At 46.8% G+C, this 19,623-nt stretch overlaps 1 protein-coding gene across 17 annotated transcripts in view; it reads left to right on the top strand.

Annotated features, from left to right (window-relative positions):
• MAP4 (microtubule associated protein 4) overlaps positions 1 to 19,623 on the top strand; it is a 161,996-nt gene that overhangs the window by 91,358 nt on the left and 51,015 nt on the right. For 10 of the 17 annotated variants that reach the window (XM_042801965.1, XM_042801957.1, XM_042801966.1 and 7 more), the window contains 8 exons: positions 6,298 to 6,429; positions 10,396 to 10,506; positions 11,151 to 11,279; positions 11,808 to 11,882; positions 13,867 to 14,007; positions 15,771 to 16,895; positions 17,993 to 18,136; positions 18,955 to 19,125. In XM_042801965.1, coding sequence (XP_042657899.1) covers positions 6,298 to 6,429; positions 10,396 to 10,506; positions 11,151 to 11,279; positions 11,808 to 11,882; positions 13,867 to 14,007; positions 15,771 to 16,895; positions 17,993 to 18,136; positions 18,955 to 19,125 — 2,028 coding nt within the window. The remainder of the gene's footprint in view (positions 1 to 6,297; positions 6,430 to 10,395; positions 10,507 to 11,150; positions 11,280 to 11,807; positions 11,883 to 13,866; positions 14,008 to 15,770; positions 16,896 to 17,992; positions 18,137 to 18,954; positions 19,126 to 19,623) is intronic. The other 7 variants (XM_042801960.1, XM_042801967.1, XM_042801963.1 and 4 more) reach the window with 7 other exon arrangements.

The following is a 19,623-nucleotide window of genomic DNA, read 5'->3' as shown; positions in this document are numbered from 1 at the left end:
GGCACCTGATGTTCCCCGTGTCATCCCATCCTATAGAACACCGTCGGTTAGCGTGCTGAAGGTGGTACCTCTGTGTGTATACATTCAAAATCTCATGAATCCAGAGGCTGGGACTCGGAAGGTGCTGGTGTTAGTAAGTGCCCGTAGCAGCCTGCTGAGCGCAGCGGTGCAGAGCCTTGCCTCGCGCAGGAGCCAACTGCTGCCAAACCAGCTCAAAAATCTCACGCAGAGTATAAAAATGTGCACGTTACCAAACCCTGGCCTTCTAACAATGCTTCTTAAAGTTCCTTTTAAAGGCAGTAGTAGGCCATGCCCTGCAGAGGCAGTGTGGACTTCGTTCCCTTTGAGATTGGTGAGAGCTCCCTGCAGGGCATGGCTCGTTCTGCCGCCTGGTCTTAGGTCGTGATCTCAGCGAGGCAGACTTGGCATCCATCTCAGACCCTGAGCCAGTGCAGTGATCTGGGCAAATTAGCTTTAAGATCGGCTATAGGAATGAAACTCTTAAGCTTCTGTTTTCTCCGTTTGCTTGGCTTGGTGCTGGCCGGGACCCCTCATGGCCACAGACCTGTTAATTTGGAAGATACTTAACCTCTAGCTGGAGATCTGGTCAGTGACCCATCAAGATCAGCGTCTCCTGCAGCGGAGAGGCTTTGTCATGGTAATCCTCTGCTAAGCGTGCTCCTTGCTGCAAGTTCTCTGTGTGATGTCCTGCATGTTAGTGGGTACGGATTGTTTTGATTTATTTATTTTTTTATTATTTTTCTTCTGGAGGTCTGAGCACAGCAGGCTGCCCACGTTGGGAGCGTTGGTGGTGTAGGTTGCCAGAAGTGCTGGTTTGTGTGGATTAGCTTCTGAATTGGCTCATGTGACCATGCTGATCTTTGCAGAGAGGTGATAAACCAAATAAATCAACACTGTCTGCAGCCCTACTAAATGTTTTGCGCTCTTTCTCCGGAACCTGCCATGGGATCGGTTCAGGGAAGGTGCTACTTGCATGGGATCCATAATTTTACTTTCAGAAGCAAGTTTGCTTTGTCAGTATGTTGTTAATAGTATTTCTTTCTTTAAACAAGACTTTGTAAGCTGTAATCCGATGCTGGTTTATATTGTCAGCAGTCATAACCAGATTTTCAACTATCAGCAAGCTGTAATACTTACTAAAATTACTTCACAGGTTTGTGGGATCTGTCAAATTTACATTTTGTGTTGAGTACACTATCTGCTGCTGATACATATTAATAGGCACTTTCAGGATCGATCCTCGTCGAGTTTGGCTAGTCATTTTTCTTTGCTTTGATGTCTTCTATTTGTCGACCACATGCAGACCGTGTGTTTTGGGAGGGTCTGCAGACCTGGGTTTGGAACTGAAAAAATCCTCTTTCCTACAGTCCTTGTGGCCCTGGTTCTGCAATCATGTTTCCCGCGCTCCCCCAAGCTTGCTTGAACAAGGAGGAACTGAATATTGGCACGGGGGACAACAAATCAGCTGGGAGTGTCCGCTCTCTAGCTGCATGGCAAGTAACTTGGAAAACCACTTGGGGAGCAGCCGGGGCGTGTTTGCCAACGCTGGTTTTTGACACGGCGCTCGTTGGTCCCCGCGTGCGCTCGCGTAGCCAAGATCAGCGTGGGCAGCGAACGCGGCTGCTGGCGCGCCCAACCGCCCTCCTCCTCGCCTCTGGCTTTCTGCTGGAGAGCAACGGGGGGCTGCGTTTGGTTCTTTAATTAGCCTCTGTTATCAAAGCACCGTGTGAAAACTGTGCAAGCCTGTATTTCTGGCGATTCGGCAGAGGCGATTCACAGCTGCTTTTGAATCATCTCATCTGGCTTTTGCGGCGAGTGCTAGAGGTGAGGGTTTGCGAGCACCAATAGAGTTTTGCTCAGCTGTTACAGACGTTCGATTTCACCTGATGTCACATGTAAATGTTTCCTTTTCCACTTCTTTTTGTCTGCTGCCTTACCGTCCTGCTCATTGCTCTTCCAGCAAGGTGCATGGGTGAGGGAGAATTCCCTCCGTCTTTATGTAAAGGCATGAATGCAACTGGTCTACAAGGAGAAAAAAAAAAAGGTGGAGGTTTTACTCCTGGCTTACCTTGTGACCCTAATTCTATGTTCTTACCCTGTGAGATCTATTAATAATAGCAATATGCCAATATGTGTTTGTGGTCTAGTCCTAGCAGATTTAGTTAAAATATTTAGAGTTCAATCAGTGTGTGCTCTACAGTTGATCAGGCTTAGCATGGGTCCAATCACAAAAAATCAGTTAAAGTCATCATTGAGAAATTCCGTGTCAAATTTTCTTAACTGCTTCCAGGCCTCTTCCTCACACTGACAAAAACGTTTAGAGTCTCCTGGGTTTTTTTTTGATTTAAATGGAATTTTATAGATAAACGAATGACAGGCTTCTGTCCAGAAGAACTTCCAGTAGAATATAGTTAAATTTCTTGCTATTCTGAGCCACAAATAATAATGTCTCTTGACACGTGTAGTGGCGCTTTATCTTCAAAGTACTTTGCAAATCTAAACGATCATTGTCTGTCTTAATACAATATTTCCTGCTAAATGGTCAGCCTTGAAGCTGCCCCCAGACTCCGGGATCAGCCAGCGTGGCCTGGGCTGATGTTCCTGCTGAGCACGAGGGGGTTAGCGCCGTCGCCTGTCACCCCTCGCACGCGGTTATACCTCGTCCTTGGCCCGGGGGAAGCAGGGCTGTCGGAGAGCTTGGCCTGGGAAGCTTCTGTACCCTCTCTGCTGAAGTCAACCGTGTCAAATGCAGTCGCTTAGCGGAATAACAGCCAAAAGCCACCGGCAGAAAAGCGGCGTCCGCTTGCCAAATCGGCGCTGCTTTAGGACGCTTGCAGCATCTGCAGGGTTATAGCACGAGAGGTGGGAATAACTCTGCTGATGGACAAAAATGGAATTTCTTCAAAAGGGGCTCCTCAGCGCTTTCTCTTGGTGGTCTTTACGCAGAAGTGAAGTAGTAAAAGATCTTGTGCTTACTAGAGTTATACTTTGAATTCCCATTCTCTGGCCCTCGGAGCGCATGTAAGAGTAAAAAATAAATGCATTTTGTTTCTATTTAGTTGGATCAGAATCTGAATAGGAACTCTCCTACAATTGTGAACTTCTGTTAGAGGATGATATCGCTTTCCATAGTTAGTGCCCATCTTGTTGTGGTGTGCCAGTACCCAACCCGTGGCTGGCAGGTTGAATTTTGAATTTTGTATTTTGAATTTCGGTAGGAAAAAAGCACGTTTCCAGTGTGGTGCTTGTCGGGTTGTTTCTCGCAGGGCACCCAAGTTCAGACGCTGGTGCTGTGAGCAGTCCTGTGAATAGTCTGTCGCAGTGCCCTCCGAGGATCCGGCCCCACTTCTCCCGGCGTGTCTGGTAGAGCGTTTCTGGGCCCAGGGCAGCGGGGCCCCCCGGCCCCCCCAGTCGGGGCAGTACTGGGGGAACTGGAACCACCCCCCCTTTCCCCGGGGCTGGGACGGAGCCGGGGACGGGCCGGCCGGGTCCTGTCCCTCTCCTGGCTGCCCCGTCCCGGTTCCTGCAACGCCTCGGAGGGAGTTAAAGCTCACTAATTCGTCTGCCTTTCCTGGGGGTTTTCCGTGAAATCCCTGCCAATATGTATTGTTTTTAATGACTCAAAATAGGAATATGCAGAGCGTCATACGCCTCTGACCTTGCAAAGGTTTTGACCCCAGGGATGCTGTACGGCATTGAGCTCGGAGTTTCATTATGAGAAGTAGTACTTATATACTAATTGAGATTTTGACATGTTTCTGACTTCACTGAATCACCTCCTGCTATTGTAAAAACAAACACTCCGATGAAATTGCTGGAAGCACTGATTGATTTGTACCGGTATAGTTTCATTATTTGGTGATGTAAAACAAACAAAAAACTCCACAAAAGCCCTCTTTCATCTTATTCTTTCTCAATCACTTTGTTATTATTATTAGAATTTTTACAGTTTCTCTATGAATCTCTGTTCCACCTTGCTGTGAATTCCCTGTTTGTGACCAGCTGCTATCCCTGCCTCCTAGAAGAGACAGCGCTTGTCGCTTTTCTATACACGAGTGTTGTGTTTTTTAATAATTTCCTCCATTCTGTTCCTTCTGTGTGTTAGCACTGGATGCTTTTATTAACCGCAGTTTTGCACTGAATGAAGGATCATCTTCATTGATCTTTTTTGAGGCACACAATCAATTCCCTTTCCTGGGTTACAATCTTGCAAGTGGTACCGTTAGCTGAAATGAAGGTAAAAATGCTAAAAGCATAAAGAGATGCATTGGCAAGTGAGAGCAGAATATTGCATTAGGGGATGAGAAGGAATTTGTCTTATTTTTTGTGTTTCTTCCCAAAAGAAACTGGAAATCAGTTTGAAGGCTTCAGGTTGTTGATAGAAGAGTTGATAAATTGGAATCTCCTTAAAATTTGTCTGAAAAGTCATGAGTCTGGGTATTGGTTTTGAACCTTTCCACTGTTTTTGTCATATTTGAGAACTTTAAGACTTATATTTTTGCTTCTTTTGTACAAATACAATATCTGGAAATGTCTTTGAAAGCTGAAACAACTGGGCTTTTTACAGTAACAGCTGAGACTGAGGGAGCTGCAGCAGGGCAGCCGTATTGACACAGCCGAAGTGCGGGGGTTTATGCGTGTCAGTTGTAACTGTAAATCAAACCTCGTGAGCGTTAGCTCCTGTATAGCTGCTTTCACATGCTGCACGTATTGATACATCCCTTTTTCACAAGGACGACTTCATTCATGCCTCGGTGCTTTTTCCCATCCTGGCCATTACCACTGGCTGCTGCTTTTGTCGCTCTGTTGAGGTCATTTAAAGCTGAAGTGTTAAAAACCCCAAACGAGCGGTCGGGCTAGACGCGTGTGTGGCTCCCTTCATATCCACAGCTTCCTCCCAGGGCGTGGGGGTGGGCCAGCCTCCCCCAGAGGCCTGTGGCACTGCCGGGGGCTGGAAATCCCGGCCTCACTGGAATCTCCTTCTTCACGAAGATGTTGGTGCCGCTGGGGCTGTTGCCAGCCCTTCCGTACGTCGTGGCAGGGGGGCTACAGGCTCTCGCTGTCCAGCGGTTCATCCCAAGGTGCCACACTGGGAGAAGTGAAGAGGCTGGAGCAAAGTGGAGGTGTTACTAAAAAAAAAAAAAAATGAAATGCCAGGCACAGCAGGTGAGGAAGAGGAGAGCCCACGGCGTGGCTTAGTGCTGCTGCTGGAGGGCGTCTCAGCTGACAGCTCAGCTTTCTTGCTTTGGTTTTCTAAACGTCTTCCAACTGCTTTGTAAGGACTTCAGGAAAAGGCCGATCGGCGTGTTTCCCATACTCCTTGTGACAAACCTTATTTCAATAGTTTTGTCTTATGTAGTCTAAGTTCTCTGTTTCCATGCATTTCTCTGTGAGACATTTATAGGCTGTGAGAGGTGCCTGCTAAGGCTTCGCTGATAAAATACTTGACGCTCTCTAACATCTCAAATTGCTGTGAAGGCTGTTAGTCTCAGTGCCGTTGTTTTTAACACAGGCCAGCAAAGAAAGATTGACATTTTCCTTGGTCAGGTATAAGCCCTTACGCTTTGTTGTGTTGATGTGTTCAGAGAACTGTCTTTATTTGTAAACTGGGGGAAGGTTAGGCCCAAGTGTGAAATGTAAAGATATACAAATAAAGGCTATTGAGGTGTTTAGGGAAAAGTTACTGTCTTAAATGATTTGGAGTTTGTATTCCTTGTAAAATAGAGAGAAAACCCATCCTGTGGGCACTGTGTGGGGGTGGTGGTACTAACATTTTTGTAAATACGGTCAGATTCAGCACATGCAAACTGCTGCCGGGGCAGGGGCTTTGGTTTCCCCTCCTCCCTGCTGTGACCTGATGAGGAGCAAGTTGTGTTCAGCATTTCTGTATTGAGACTCAAAAGCTTTGCTCAGCCTCTCAAGCTCATTGTCTCAGGGCTGTTCCAGCTTGTACATTAATGAAAAAATCTCTCTAAAGATGAGTGTGAGGAGCTATCGTTAATTGTCCAACATTTGAAAACAGGACAGTGCTCTGATGTGCGAGTCTGTTCTGGATCTTACATGTGTATCGAGATGCAGAAATCCCCATTATTCTGTTCCTTATATTTGAAGAGTTGAATCAAAGCAGTAAAACCCCAGAGCATTTGTGGTCTCTGGTTTGGCTAACAGTTCACGTTCTCTGTTGCCCTCTAAACACCATATCATGCAGTAATCGATTTTAAATATTTCAGATTAATGTTTCGCTTCTGACTGTGTCATTTTCTTCTCTAATTCCAGTATTCCCAGGAGAAATCATGGATGAAAAGCTGTCTTACCAAGAATTCCTCGATCGCAATGACTCCTGGACAGTGGATGACAGAGACCTGTGCTTTGGGTCACAGCCCGGGTACAAACCCGTGGAGATGGCTGGTATGACTGTAGCACTCTTAAAACTGCAGCGCCCGTTGTTTTATCAGTTGTGCAACGTGATAGAGTCCTCGCCTCTGTCCCTAAGGGTGGTTTTCCTCTCTTGCCTTGCACTCATGCCTGTGTTCTTCAGGATGTGTTGCTCTGTTTTCCTAAAACGTGTAACATCTTGACACCGGAGTTAACTTTGCACATCAAGCCCCTCACTGGCCCTAGGGCACAGTCTAGCTGGTTAGAAATGGAGTTGTTAGTCCGGCGTGTTCGAGTACACAGCGTGTGGGTGAGCAGGCTTCCCCCAGCCTTGGCTCCCATGGCGATAGCAGTTTCTGGTTGACTCCCACCATTTAACCACTGCTGACTACTGTGGCTTTCAGTCCAAACCCCGCCGAAGTGGTTGACGGCTGAAAGCCGGTCTTCCCCGGCTCCCAGAAATGCCAGTTCCAGCTGTCACGTAGCTGTGTCTGCTATGCAGGTCGGCCTGTTCCCGAGGCAGCCTGTGTAGCTGCTGACTCTCTTGAAAATTAAATGAACCTTATATAGCTTGCCCCTGCAAAAAAATACCCTTTCACCCAACAGCTTTCGCCCAGTTTTCTCTCATTTTGGAGAAAGCTTAAGGGAAATCACTTGCTAGCGCTTGGAGGGCGTGAGAAAGCTATGTGCTGCCCAGATTATAACAGGCAATAAACCTGGGAAAGATGCTGGCTGGAACAGGAGGAAAGTTTTTTCATATATATTTTTGAGCACTGTAGACATGCCTACTAAATTATTTTCTTGCTATCTGAATCTCATATTTACTAAGAGATTCTGTGGAGAAGTGAATATATCGTTACAAGGGTAAGAAGTGATTTGTGGAGCGACTGGCACAAAGGAGCCACTAGTTTCCAAAACACAGTTGTTGGGTTTTTCCCTCTCTTCGCTTTGTTAGGTGAAAGAATGGGATGTTGATGTAGTTACGCTCAATAGCCCGATGACAAACTTGGTGATCAGGAGCAATTTACATACCTAGCCTATCACCCAGTATTCTTTTGGCCTGAATAATGTCAATCTGTGAGTTCTCTATTGCATGAGACCACATTTCCTTGGGTTTCGTGTCCGAGTGCCTTGCACAGCTGTGCATGCATAAAGTGCCACGTGTACTTCAGTAGGAAAGTACTCCTCCCCAGGGCTCTCCCTGGAACTGTGCAAACAAGAGTCTGCTTAGAGGGGAGTCGATTCCCACAGCGGAGCTGAGGGATCCGGGCAGATGGACAAGCTGTAAGGGCCTGTTAGCAGAAGGAGAAAAATGTGAACAGTGGACTCGTAAAAGTCTGTGGGTTTATGAAAGGTTTTTATGCGCGCTCTTTGGAAAACAGTAGGATGATTTCCCTCCCAAGGAGAGAATTCTCCGGTCAGTGGTGTAACAGGTCTCCTGAGCAGCAGTGCTGTAGTTCCCTCCTCCGTGGTGAGAAATGTGGGAAATGCCAGCTCTGGCTCTTCCGTGAGCAGCTGAAAGTGTGTTTGAGTCTGTTCTGGACTTTGCTGTCAGGTGTTGCAAACGCTGCATTGGGATCTGGCAGTGGGACCCAACCCTCTGAAAGCAACAGCTAGGAGCAAAAAGGTACACATCTATTTTTACATACTACCTGTAGTAAAAAGACTTGTTTGAAAACTGTTATTGTAACGTAGAGTGAATAAAACTCAAACATCTAATTGCTTGCAAGCTTTGAAAGTGCTGCAAGGCCCTTATCCACAAGTGTATCATGATTTATCACTGTAACTACAGGTAAATTCCTAAACATGAAGAGTTCCTATGGAAATGATCTACGCTAATATGCTCTTAGTAGTCCACAGTCACTGGCAAATTGGGACTGTGTCTCTGAACAGCCAAGGATACAAGTGTCTATGGAAACGAGCTGAAAAGAAACTTTCATAAATGTTTTGTTGGTCTTGCCTGCAGCTGTCTAGGAACAATACTCTCAGGTCCTCAACATTTGTCTGCCTTCACAATACTCTAAGCAACCTGCAAATTCTGAGCAAGTAGGGAGTTATTTTCAGGGCTCATTTAATGCAAGAACTGCTGATTTCCTGAGCTGGCTATACCCCATCCACACAGTTCATCCTTACCTGCCTGCCTCCCAGTTTGCAGCAGCAATGTGTTTTGCCATCAGCAGGGTGACATCGCTCACCAGTCACAAAATGCCCAAACTGGAGTAGGGCACAAGCCCACCTGGGGCTGTGGGGATCTTTGGAGATGGGAGACAGGAGTGCAGATACAACTCCTTCCACTTCTCCTCTTTCTTCCTCTGGAGCAGAGACAGGGTTTAATCTGGATCGCCCTTTTTTGCCACATCATTTAACTGCGGGACAAAGAGGGAGGATCATCAGCATCTCATTTAGTTTTTAAATTGGTTTCAGTCATGATGCTTTTTTTGTGGGTTTGGGGTTTTTTGGGGTGGGTTTTTTGTTTGTTTGTTTTTACTGGAGAAAAGGGCAGTTATTTCGTCTTGGTAATACTGTTCTAAACAGCTCGAAATTAAAATATCCTATAATTTATTCTGAAGACAGACACTGTCTTGGCATCTCAGATAGTCTGATAGGTTTATGAAAGAATTTGTGCAGCTCACCTGGTCTTGACATCTTGGAGCACCGTGAACCTTTGAAGTTTGGCTGTCATCCCCACGGCATGCCTGACATAAAAATGAGTAACAGCCCTCAACCGAATCCCTCTTCATTGTGCTTAACCAGAGGAAATCTGTGCAGTGTCGGGAAATCAGCGTGTGGCAGCCATTTCGGGGACAGAGAGTTCTTCAGCTCCTGGGTAATGCAACGTGAGAGAGAGGTGTGAGAAATGTCACCCGTCTGCAAGAGGCCACTTGAGTCGAAGCCTCTCATTGCTCGGCTGTGCCTGTCTGGAGAGAAATGCAACGTGTGTCTGGCATGAGCCAGCCAGATGTGTTAGGGACCATCCATCATAAAACGCATCCAGGGGTTTGTAACCTGCAGACTAATTTGTTTGAGAGAGGAATGCCATGTTGCCTTCCCCCTGCAGTGTCTTGCCCTTGACTGTAGTTCAGTACAGTGACTAACTGGTGGAAGGGAGATCTTTTCTTTGTTTTATTCTGTCAGTGAGGTCATCTGTCTACTCGGTGACTCATGGCATTTCAGTTAAGTAATCCATTTTCTAAAACCCAGCCCGATGGTTCTCTCTGTCCCATCTAGTTTGAATGCCCATGCTGGTTACTTGAGGGGAAAGGAGATGCGTGCACACAAAAGAATAGAACTTGCAGAAAAGGAATTTTCTCTTGCTGAATCATCAGCTGCTGGAGTACCATCTTTTGCAGACGACATCGATATACTCCCTTAAAGCACAGACCAAGAGCAGAACAAGGCCAACACACGTTACACTGACCAAATCTGACACCAGACAACGTGCAAACACGGACTGAAGGTCCTGAGAGCCTCACCAAGTGCGTCTGGTCGGGAACTGAGGGCGACGGCTGCTCGTCTGCCCGGGGCCCTGAGAAATGTGATATTTCCCTCTCGGGCTTGTAACTCAGTTAAAATACCGGCCCATCACTCAGTTGATACTGGTGTACTGTTCTTGGGGAGGAGAGCGTGTAGCTTACACAGCCTTTCCTCGGTCTGCTGTTAACTGAGCCGGGGCTCACCCGCTGCTCCTGACTTGTGTCCATCAGGTCAGAAGAAGATTCTTCCCCGCTGAGCGGAGGAGACAGGTTCTCCATGCAGCAGCCATCATCTAAATTTCAGTCAGTTTTCCCTAGAAGCAGACTGAGCAACCGTGTTCTACTCTTGGGCAGAAATTCAAGTTACCAAGGTGTTTGTCCCTGGTAAATAATCGTGAAAGCAGCTTTCCCTCGGAAGTCCGGTGGTGGTGGCAGGCGCATGTTCATCTTGTTTTTAAAATAATCTTACTCTGCAGCAGATCTTCCCCTCTGTGGTGACACCAACCTCATTCTTGTCTCCCGCCAGACCCCTTCAGCATGCACAGAGGGGAAAACCTTCCTGAATTATCATTTCCTGCTGACATGAAGAATGTGCCGCTGTTCATGGACCATGTTGATGCTTCCAGAGACATCTATGGTGAGTTCCTCCTCGGCATTTGTCCCTGCTGGGCGGGTTTTGGTATTTTCTCTGTTGACTTTCACGTACTGAAAAGTATTAAGCTGCTAAGTGCACAGACTATATAATCTCTTAACATGATTTTTTTCCTATTTTTTTTTTTTCTGTGTGTACCTAAAGCCACTCCAATGGCTACTTCTAGGGAGGCGTTTTTTTTAAATCTATTTAGGCAGAAGGAGGTAGGACATCTAGACGAGTTGAGTTGGAGCAGGAGTTACCAATGGCGAGAGACAAGGAGTTACCTTGTCTTCATGGCTAGAAACCAAGTACACATGAACTTTTTCCACAAAGCGGTCTTCAGTTTTGGGATTATTGGAGTTTAACTGGTTAATAACAAAAATTGATGAGAGCAGAAGCAGAAAGCAAAAGGGAAATAGTTTGCCTGTGTTTACTGTCTTACACCTTGTTAAAAAGTTCCATACGTACATAACTTCCAGTGCAGTTTGTAAAGGTGAGCTGCCTGAGAGGTACTTACAAACTTTATCTAGACTGCTTGTGAGCGGAACAGAATAGTTTATTTTCCAAGTGTTGTACAGACTTTAAAATTTGGAGGGGAGTCATTAGGGCTAGCGTGGTGATTAACAAATGGTCTTTTGTTTCATTAGCACCACACGGGTCTCTGATGGCACCTGAACAACCTTTCTTGGGGCCCCTGTATTCTCCTGCAGAGGCTCTAGACCCATCAGCCTTCATTGGCCTGGATTCAACTGCAGAATTTCTGCAAGACAAAGCAGGTAAGAAACATGTTTTGCTGTTACTGTCTGTCTTGCTAGCTGGGCTTGAAGGGTGTGCAGCTGGAAAATCTTGGTTTGTTAGTCCTAAAGAATCTTGGTGGGGGGAGTTGATACATAACATGACTCAAGACTAGAAAATACCGTATTGGCAATGACAGTGGTTCAGTGTGGATGTTGTGAAGATGTAAGGAGATCACAGGGCGGTTGAGGTTGGAAGGAGACGTCTGGAGGTCGTCTTGTCCTAATCCCCTGCTCAGGCAGGGCCACCTAGAGCCAGCTGCATAGAAGAATTGAGGAAAGAACCTGCTCTGCTGGGTCCTGGCCTCAGTGCTGGTTATAACTCTTCTCTGATGCAAGCTTTCAGTAGCAACAGTCACGGAAGAACATGATGTTCTGGTACCGTTCTTAATGGGAACTGAAGAGTTACCTGAGAATGAACTGGCAAAACAGCACAGTCAATACCTTCAACTGATAAAATAAAGCTGCGATAGTGTCAGTGGCAGGGCTCAAGGTATTTGTTTTCCATAGTGCCTGAAGAACATTGGATGGGAGCTCAGCATGACACGAAGGGACCAGATGCCTCTTTCTTCGTTGAGCCACCAGGTAATTGTAGTTTTGACTTGATCTGCAGGAACTGTCTATGGAGAGTTTCTGAACAGCAGAATCAGAGCTTCTCTCCTTGTCAGCCTTTTCAAGAAACACGAGGCTGTAAAGGAGTGATGTGGGACCTGACCAGGAAAAACACCATTTCTGGTTCTCAGATCAATGTAGAACAGAAATGTGTGTTTCAGAGAGATCACAGAATCATCACAGATCCACAGACTGGTTTGGGCTGGCAGGGACCTCAAAGCCCCCCCAGTGCCCCCCCCTGCCCCAGGCAGGGCCCCCTTCCCCCAGCCCAGGGGGCTCCCAGCCCCGTCCAACCTGGCCTTGAACCCTTCCAGGGAGGGGGCACCCACAGCTGCTCTGGGCACCCTGGGCCAGCGCCTCCCCCCCCACACAGGGAACAATTTCTGCCTTAGATCTCACCTAAATCTGCCCTCTGGCAGCTTAAACCCGTCCCCCCTCGTCCTACCCCCACCCCCTGACCCAGAGTCCCTCCCCACCTCTCCTGTCCCCCCTTTAAGCCCTGGGAGGCCGCTCGAAGGGCTCCCCGGAGCCTTCTCTTCTCCAGGCTGAACCCCCCCAACTCTCTCAGCCCGGCCCCCCAGGGGAGCTGCTCCAGCCCCCCCAGCATCTCCGTGGCCTCCTCTGGCCCCGCTCGAGCAGCTCCGGGTCCTTCTGCTGTTGGGGGCCCCCGAGCTGGCCCCAGCACTGCAGGGGGGTCTCCCCAGAGCGGAGCAGAGGGGGACAATCCCCCCCCTGGCCCTGCTGCCCCCCCTGCTCTGGCTGCAGCCCAGGGCACGGGTGGGTTCTGGGCTGCCAGCGCACGGGGCTGCCTCACGGGCAGTTTTCCATCCATACGATGCTATTTAACACGTATTTTCTGGTTTAGTGCTGTAAGGGCTGGAGAGAACCCTTCATTTTTATAGACTGTTTACTTCTAATTTAGGGTAACAAATTTAATATATGCAGTTGCAGCCCAACCGTCAGTAGGTATTAGTGGCATGCCCTTATGGAGGCATACTGTGTAGTAGGGCTTTAGCCCGCTGAAAGCATGCCCTTTCATGGGTTCTGGGGAATTAAGTTAGCAGATGTAGATGTGTGCAGAAAAAAATATGTTCAGCTGCAAGTTGTGTGGATTTCAGAGTGTGTCTCCATTCTCTGTGTTTCCATTACACTGAAGGTACCTTAATTTCGAGTTGGGGTGTGTGTTCAAGCGTTGCTTGACACTAAAATAGTAAATAGGATGAATAAAATTTACTCTTGAGAAGAAACTCTAAAGCTGGGACTTTACTGCTGTCAAGGATTCTAGTCTTTGTACACACTGAGAGTCAAAGCTGCTGACTTGAGTGGTAAGTCCCAGCTCTCGTGTCTGCTGCTTCGAAGGGTCGGTGCAGCTGAGGGCACCAACAGGCATAATTTTGGCTCATGTATAATCAACAGAATTTGAAATTAAATTCTAACTGAAAACCTGTGTATTGTGTCCAATTATCTTTAGATTCTGCTTACAGTTAAATCTTTGAAGCTCCATTGAGGCGTAATTCCTTTGCAGTTGCGTGTATATTATGGTATTCAATCCGTAATGGGATCTTTGTTGCTGATTCTGATGAGCAGTCGAAGAAGAGAGTTGTCTAACTCTCATCCTAGGTAGGAAGTGTTTCTGGAGCTGGTGGCTCTGCCTGGGGCTCAGGGTCGAGCCGGGCTGCTCTGTAACTGAACGTTGCTCAACGTTGTCACAGCAGCTGCCTCTCTCAAGCTACAAGTGTTTCCCTAGGGATTGCGCCAATTTCTGAAAATTGACAATAAAACCCACTTCTGGTTTGGTCTGATCCTTCTGGGATGCTGAAGTGGGGGAGCTTACTCATCAGGGGTGCTGCTGCAGGCAGCGCCGTGAGAGGGTGAGTCACCTCCTGGCAACTCCAGAAGAGGAAGCTCTTCGCTCCCATCTTGGAGTGCTTAATCAAACTCGGTTTTGTGTGCCCAGTGCCCCCCACCGTGACTGAAGCCCCGCAGCTGAATTTGCCCGCAAGCCCCGCCGCAGCGGCGCCTGGTTTCGTTCCGACTGCGGTAGCGGCATCCCCGGGAGAGGCTGGAGCTGCTGATGGACCAAAGGGTGCGGCAACAGGTAAACTTGCCCCCGTGTAAAGCCTGGTGCTGGGTTGAGGCCCTTCATGGACGAGCTGTAACGGTGGCAGGGCATGGGATTGCCTCTCCCGAAGGAAACGCAGCGAGGCGTTAACAAATCCCGTCGTGACCAGAGGTTTATGATACCTGAATTGCGTTGGCGAGGGGCAGTAAGTCTACCTGACTTTGCAACTCCACTGTCACAGTCCAGTAGCTGGTTTAATGATTCTTTACTCCCTCAAACCAGAGAAGTGTTAATGTATGTCAGGAACATGGTTGTACCATGAGTCTGATGTTACATATAAATACCTTAAAAACTGTCCGTTTTAAAGACTCTCTTTAAAAGAGAGTTTTTAAGGTATTTATATACAGCATAAGACCCATGGTACATTTTGCACCAGTTTTTGTCCAGTTTCTTTATCTATTCCAGTACTTTTCATGACTCACCAGGGAGCATCCATACTGCTTTTAAGATCTATTTCTTCACTGCCTTATTCTTCTGTAAAATCACAATCTTTCAATTTTATTTTGAAGAGCATCATGATGTCGCTTAAAAAAAGGCAAACCCAAATGAGGGCTAGTGCATTACGGATCTTTCTGGATTGGTTCACTGGAATGTTGGTTTTATCTAAATGGATCCTGAAGTGCTATTTTAAAAGGGACTTTTTCTATTTTTCTAATTTATTTTCCAGCTTAAGGATCTAAATTAAAATTTACTATATTTTTTGCGTTGTTTGGGGAGGATATTTTTAAATGTGTCTCAGACAATCAGTAGAAATTTTAATTTTTTTTTTTAACATCTACTGAGCAATGGATCTGAGATGTTCAGGTCACTGTGCTGCATTACCCAGAGTATGGGTAGTGCTTGGGGCTGTTGAAATTAATAGCTGCAGAAGAGGAATCTAGTGCTTCTGGCTTTTGATAATTTGTAAAAACTTTGCCTCTAGACAGCTGAAATGTTAAACTAAAACTGACTGAAAAACCTCCTTTAAGGGGATTGTATGAAAACCCTAACTTAAAATGCAGAGGTTTGATTGTACTGTGAACTGGCAAATGTTATTCTGAAACCAACAGCTGAGCGTGTAGTAGATATTATGTAAAACATGAACAAGGCCAAGTTGGGCATGAAAGAATAAAGGGCAGTCGGTGATTCACTGGATGGCTGCGTCTTTTGTGTCGAGAGTGCCAGTGCTTCTGCTCAAGTTGCAGCACCATACCACCCGTGAACAGCATAAACAATATTTAAAATGAAGTGCGTGTGGCTCTGGAATGTTTCAGGGCTTTTTCTGCTGCTGGAATACACAGCTGGGCTCATAAAGGTGGCACCAGAAGTTTCTGTGTCCTGCTATAGAGGATAAAACCCTCATTGTGCTTTCTGTGCATATTCTGTTGGAATGTGTTGCTGGCAGTGGATCTGGCAGCTCCGCTCTCTTGCCAGCTGCGTGGCATCAGGTAGTTTTTAAAGGAAAACAACACATCTGTCTTCTGGCTGCTGGACATTAGGAGCAGACACTAACACTGTAGTCAAGGATACAAAACAAGGCACGTGAGGCTGTAGTAGGAAAAGCACTTGGGTACATTGAGGAGTGTCATAAAGTCCAGTACAACTTGAGTGCACTGGTGGAAGGGGGGGGTAGGTGATGCTGAAGGACGAGACGACAGACATGGGGTGAAAGCCCCACCTTCTCTAGTCCTAGAACCACAGTGTCAGGTATTTACTTTCTGTCCGGGTTGTGTTGAGTTCTGTGCTCTGTGTTTCTGCAGCAGATGCAGCGTGTGTTCCTGCCTCGGATGTCACGTCTGTTTCTGCAGAAGAAGCTGGCTCCCTTCTTGCAGGAGACACCAAGCCTCCTCAAGCCCTGGGTGCCGGATTTGCATGTACAGCAGAAGCCAGCCCTCTTCAGGCTATGGAGGTTGCCTTTGCTCCTGCACCAGAAGCCAAGCCCCCGAATGCCACCAGTGAAGCAGCCGCCCCAGTGGCAGATACTGGCTTTGCCCCAGCAGCAGATGCTGCGTCCCGTTATGCTACAGAGTGGGACTTTGCCCCAACAGAAGACACAGGGTTTGCCCTGGCAGCAGATGTGGAGCCTCACCATGCTGTGGATTTGGCGTTTGCCCCGGCAGCAGATCATCATGCCATGGATTCTGAGTTTGCCCCAGCAGCAGATCATCATGCTGTGGATTCTGAGTTTGCCCCGGCAGCAGATCATCATGCTGTGGATTCTGAGTTTGCCCCGGCAGCAGATCATCATGCTGTGGATTCTGAGTTTGCCCCGGCAGCAGATCATCATGCTGTGGATTCTGAGTTTGCCCCAGCAGCAGATGTGGAGCCTCACCATGCTGTAGATTTGTCATTTGCCCCAGCAGCAGATCATCATGCCATGGATCCTGAGTTTGCCCCGGCAGCAGATCACCATGCTGTGGATTCTGAGTTTGCCCCAGCAGCAGATCATCATGCCGTGGATTCTGAGTTTGCCCCGGCAGCAGATCACCATGCTGTGGATTCTGAGTTTGCCCTGGCAGCAGATCACCATGCTGTGGATTCTGAGTTTGCCCCTGCAGCAGATGTGGAACCTCACCATGCTGTGGGTTTGGCGTTTGCCCCGGCAGCAGGCCCTAAATCCCATCATGCTATGGATTTTGAGTTCGCACCAGCAGCAGACGCAGAGTTTGCCCCTGCAGCAGAAGTCAACCATCATCCTGCCGTGGACTCTGGGCTTGCCCCTGCAGCAGCAGCCGAGCCTCTTCCTGCCATGGATTCTGGGTTTGCCACTACAGAAGCCAAGCCTGTCTCTGCAGCTGACACCACGGTCGCTGCCTCTGAAGAGCTGACGACATCTGAGTCTTCTCTTGAGCAGGAGAAGCCGCCCTTGGACGAGCCTCCTGCAGGTGAGCGGCATGCCCGATGGCGCGGCTCGGGCCTGCGATAGCATGGCAAGAGGTGTGGGAAGGCCACCGTAAGCTGGCACAGGGCTAGCAGCAACACTCCTCGTAGCACACAGTGGTGGCTACGCAGACGCCCAGTTGTCGCAAGGCTCTCCAAGAAAAAGCATATTTTTTTTTTAGTCAGTAAGATTATGATATGCCTCACGCAAAACATTTTAAGCAAAGACCAGTTCTGCTGTCAAGATACAGAGGGAGGAAGTGCTTCACGAGGATTTTTTGCTTATAAAATACAAAACTAGAATATCTCAATGATTTTTTTTTTTTTTTTTAACTTGCCTTCTAAGCAGTGATGTATGTTTTTTAGGACAGCCATAGAGACGTTTTAGTTCATCCCTGTTAGTAACTTATTTTTACATCGCTATCACCCTCGGCTTAAACTGAAATCTCCAGCGATTGTGTAGGATGCAGTGTTCTCAAACAAAGGTTCTCATCTTGAAAATGGTTTCTGAATAGACTGATAGGCTTTGTTGATAATTTGGTGACATTTCCCTGGAATGACCATAGGCGTCAAAGCAGAGAGGCGGGCATTTTCATTTTTTCCACGTGGTGGACAATAGATTTTTCTGTGCTGCATAGATTTCTCAAAAGACACTTTCGGAGAGAAAATTATTGTCAAAATACAGCAAATGGTACTGGGCAGAGGCAGCGTATGTGGATTGATTGCAGAAGGAGTTGGAGTGAGACATTTTCCTTCTTACTTTCTAATACTCTTTAATGATAGGAATAAATTTCAAAAGAGAGGAGTTTTGACAAAAAAACCCCTACTAGAATGTAGTAATTGAGGCATAGGTGCGTGAATGAAAAAGGAAATAGCAGACAATACAGGAAGGGTATGCTTTAGGAGAACACTTAAGCTTTCAGGAGGGGAGAGCTGGTAGAAAGTGATCCTAAAAAGCAGATTACCACCATTCTGAAAGCAAGGGAAACCTTTAGTTTGGTGTGGAAGAGAAGAATTAGGTGAGGACGTGATTTTTGTCTTGCTTAGTCTGATCCAAATTTGAAAGCAACACCATTTTTTATTCTTTACATTCCGTCTGCAGAAGCAACTGCGCATGTGGAACAAGAATCAGGAGTCCCAGAAGCTTGTGTTGCTCTTTTAGAGAAAGCCCAGGCGAGCAGACCTCCTCCCGGCCACCGCGCAGAGCAGCTCCCAGCCCGGGCGAACCGTCTTTCAGACCCAGCAGGTGAGAAACGCAAACCACAGCACGAGACTGGAGCCAGGACTGTGCTGTCGGCTAGTTCTGCCCCCCGGCCTGAGTGCTTTCTCACAGACACTGTCCTCCTGCCCTTACCAAGGCAAAAGCAGCACAGGTTTAATTTCAGGGTGGTTATTAGTGTGTGCTAACGTGGGGACTGTTACAAATAGGCGGTAGTCTTAACACTTGGAATTACTTTGGTATAACTCGTCTTTTTCTTTCTCGTGCAGTAGCTGTTGTACCAATGTCTGTCATAACTTCTATTTAAAATTTAAATAAAATTAATTACATATAAAACTGTTCTCCAATGTAATTATGTCTTACAAATTAAAACTTGTTATAATTACGTGTAGCTAGGAATTTTGTAGTGTCTGCATGAGTATATTCTAAGGTATCTATGAATCCTAGATGATTAACATTAGACAGGGACTCCAGACTATAATGAAGTATATTCTGGATTTGAATTCCAGTGGGAAATTAGTACAGTCTGAATTTGGTTGGTTACAAAGAAGGGGGGGGGGGAAAAAACCAAACCAAACCCAAACCTTCACGCTGTGCTTAAGCCCCAAGACAGTCTTTGCTTCGTGTTTTACTTCCACCTTGGCTTGTCTGCCCAATATATAAAATTACTGCTTTAAATGGGCTTGTGAGGAGATCATACGTAGGAGGCTAACCATATCTTATAAACTTCATTCCTATTAAAAATCAGATGCAAGCTATACCCTTTCCAAGGGCTTGCCTCATAAATACGGACAACCTGCAGTTTAAAGAACTGAAGCATTCTGTTCATATTTTTCACGTTTCAGCTCCAGTAGAAGCAAAAGAAGCCGCTGCACTAGAAAACACAGACCTCATTCCAGAAAAATCTGTTACTCCTGTGGATGTTACTGTTACAGAGAAACAAAAGGAAGAGGCTGAACACAACCATGTCCAACATGCAGAACCTCACCAAGAAAAAGCCCTGCAAGAGCCCACAGGTAGACTATAAATAACAATTCCCTTTTTGAATGGAAATACCCTCTGTGAACTATTCACCTTTTCCTCCTGACTGTGTTGCCACCTGAGCAAGCAGAAATCTTTTCTGCACAAAGCAGCTGTGTGGTTCTTTGCATTCACTGGTGGTTGTGCTTGCACTTTGCCCCCAGTCCCTGCCCTCCTAAATACTCTTTTCCTCTCCATGTTCACTGGACTAAAAGCGCAAACGTGGGTGCTACTAGTGCTTTATCACTGGGACTGGCTTACATCTTTTCTGCTGTGGAATTTAAAAGCTTACCATCTTTTTGCCATTACATCTAGCTTTTTATTTTGGTATTAAAAAGGACCATTAATTCTTATTACAGTATTCCTAGTGAAGACCTCCTTCCAAATTGAGTTTTGTAATTACCAAAGGAAGATGTAATTTTTTTCCTGCTCCACTAACCCAGCCTCCCTGATGAGCTCTGATTGCTTACCCTTGTGACTGGAGGCTGATTTGT

The sequence above is a fragment of the Tyto alba genome, unplaced genomic scaffold (genome assembly GCF_018691265.1).
Source record: "Tyto alba isolate M040663 unplaced genomic scaffold, T.alba_DEE_v4.0 Super-Scaffold_38, whole genome shotgun sequence".
In the NCBI taxonomy this organism is placed as follows: domain Eukaryota; kingdom Metazoa; phylum Chordata; class Aves; order Strigiformes; family Tytonidae; genus Tyto; species Tyto alba.
Note: the sequence above shows the minus strand (reverse complement) of the source record. Positions and strands in the feature narration are given on the sequence as shown.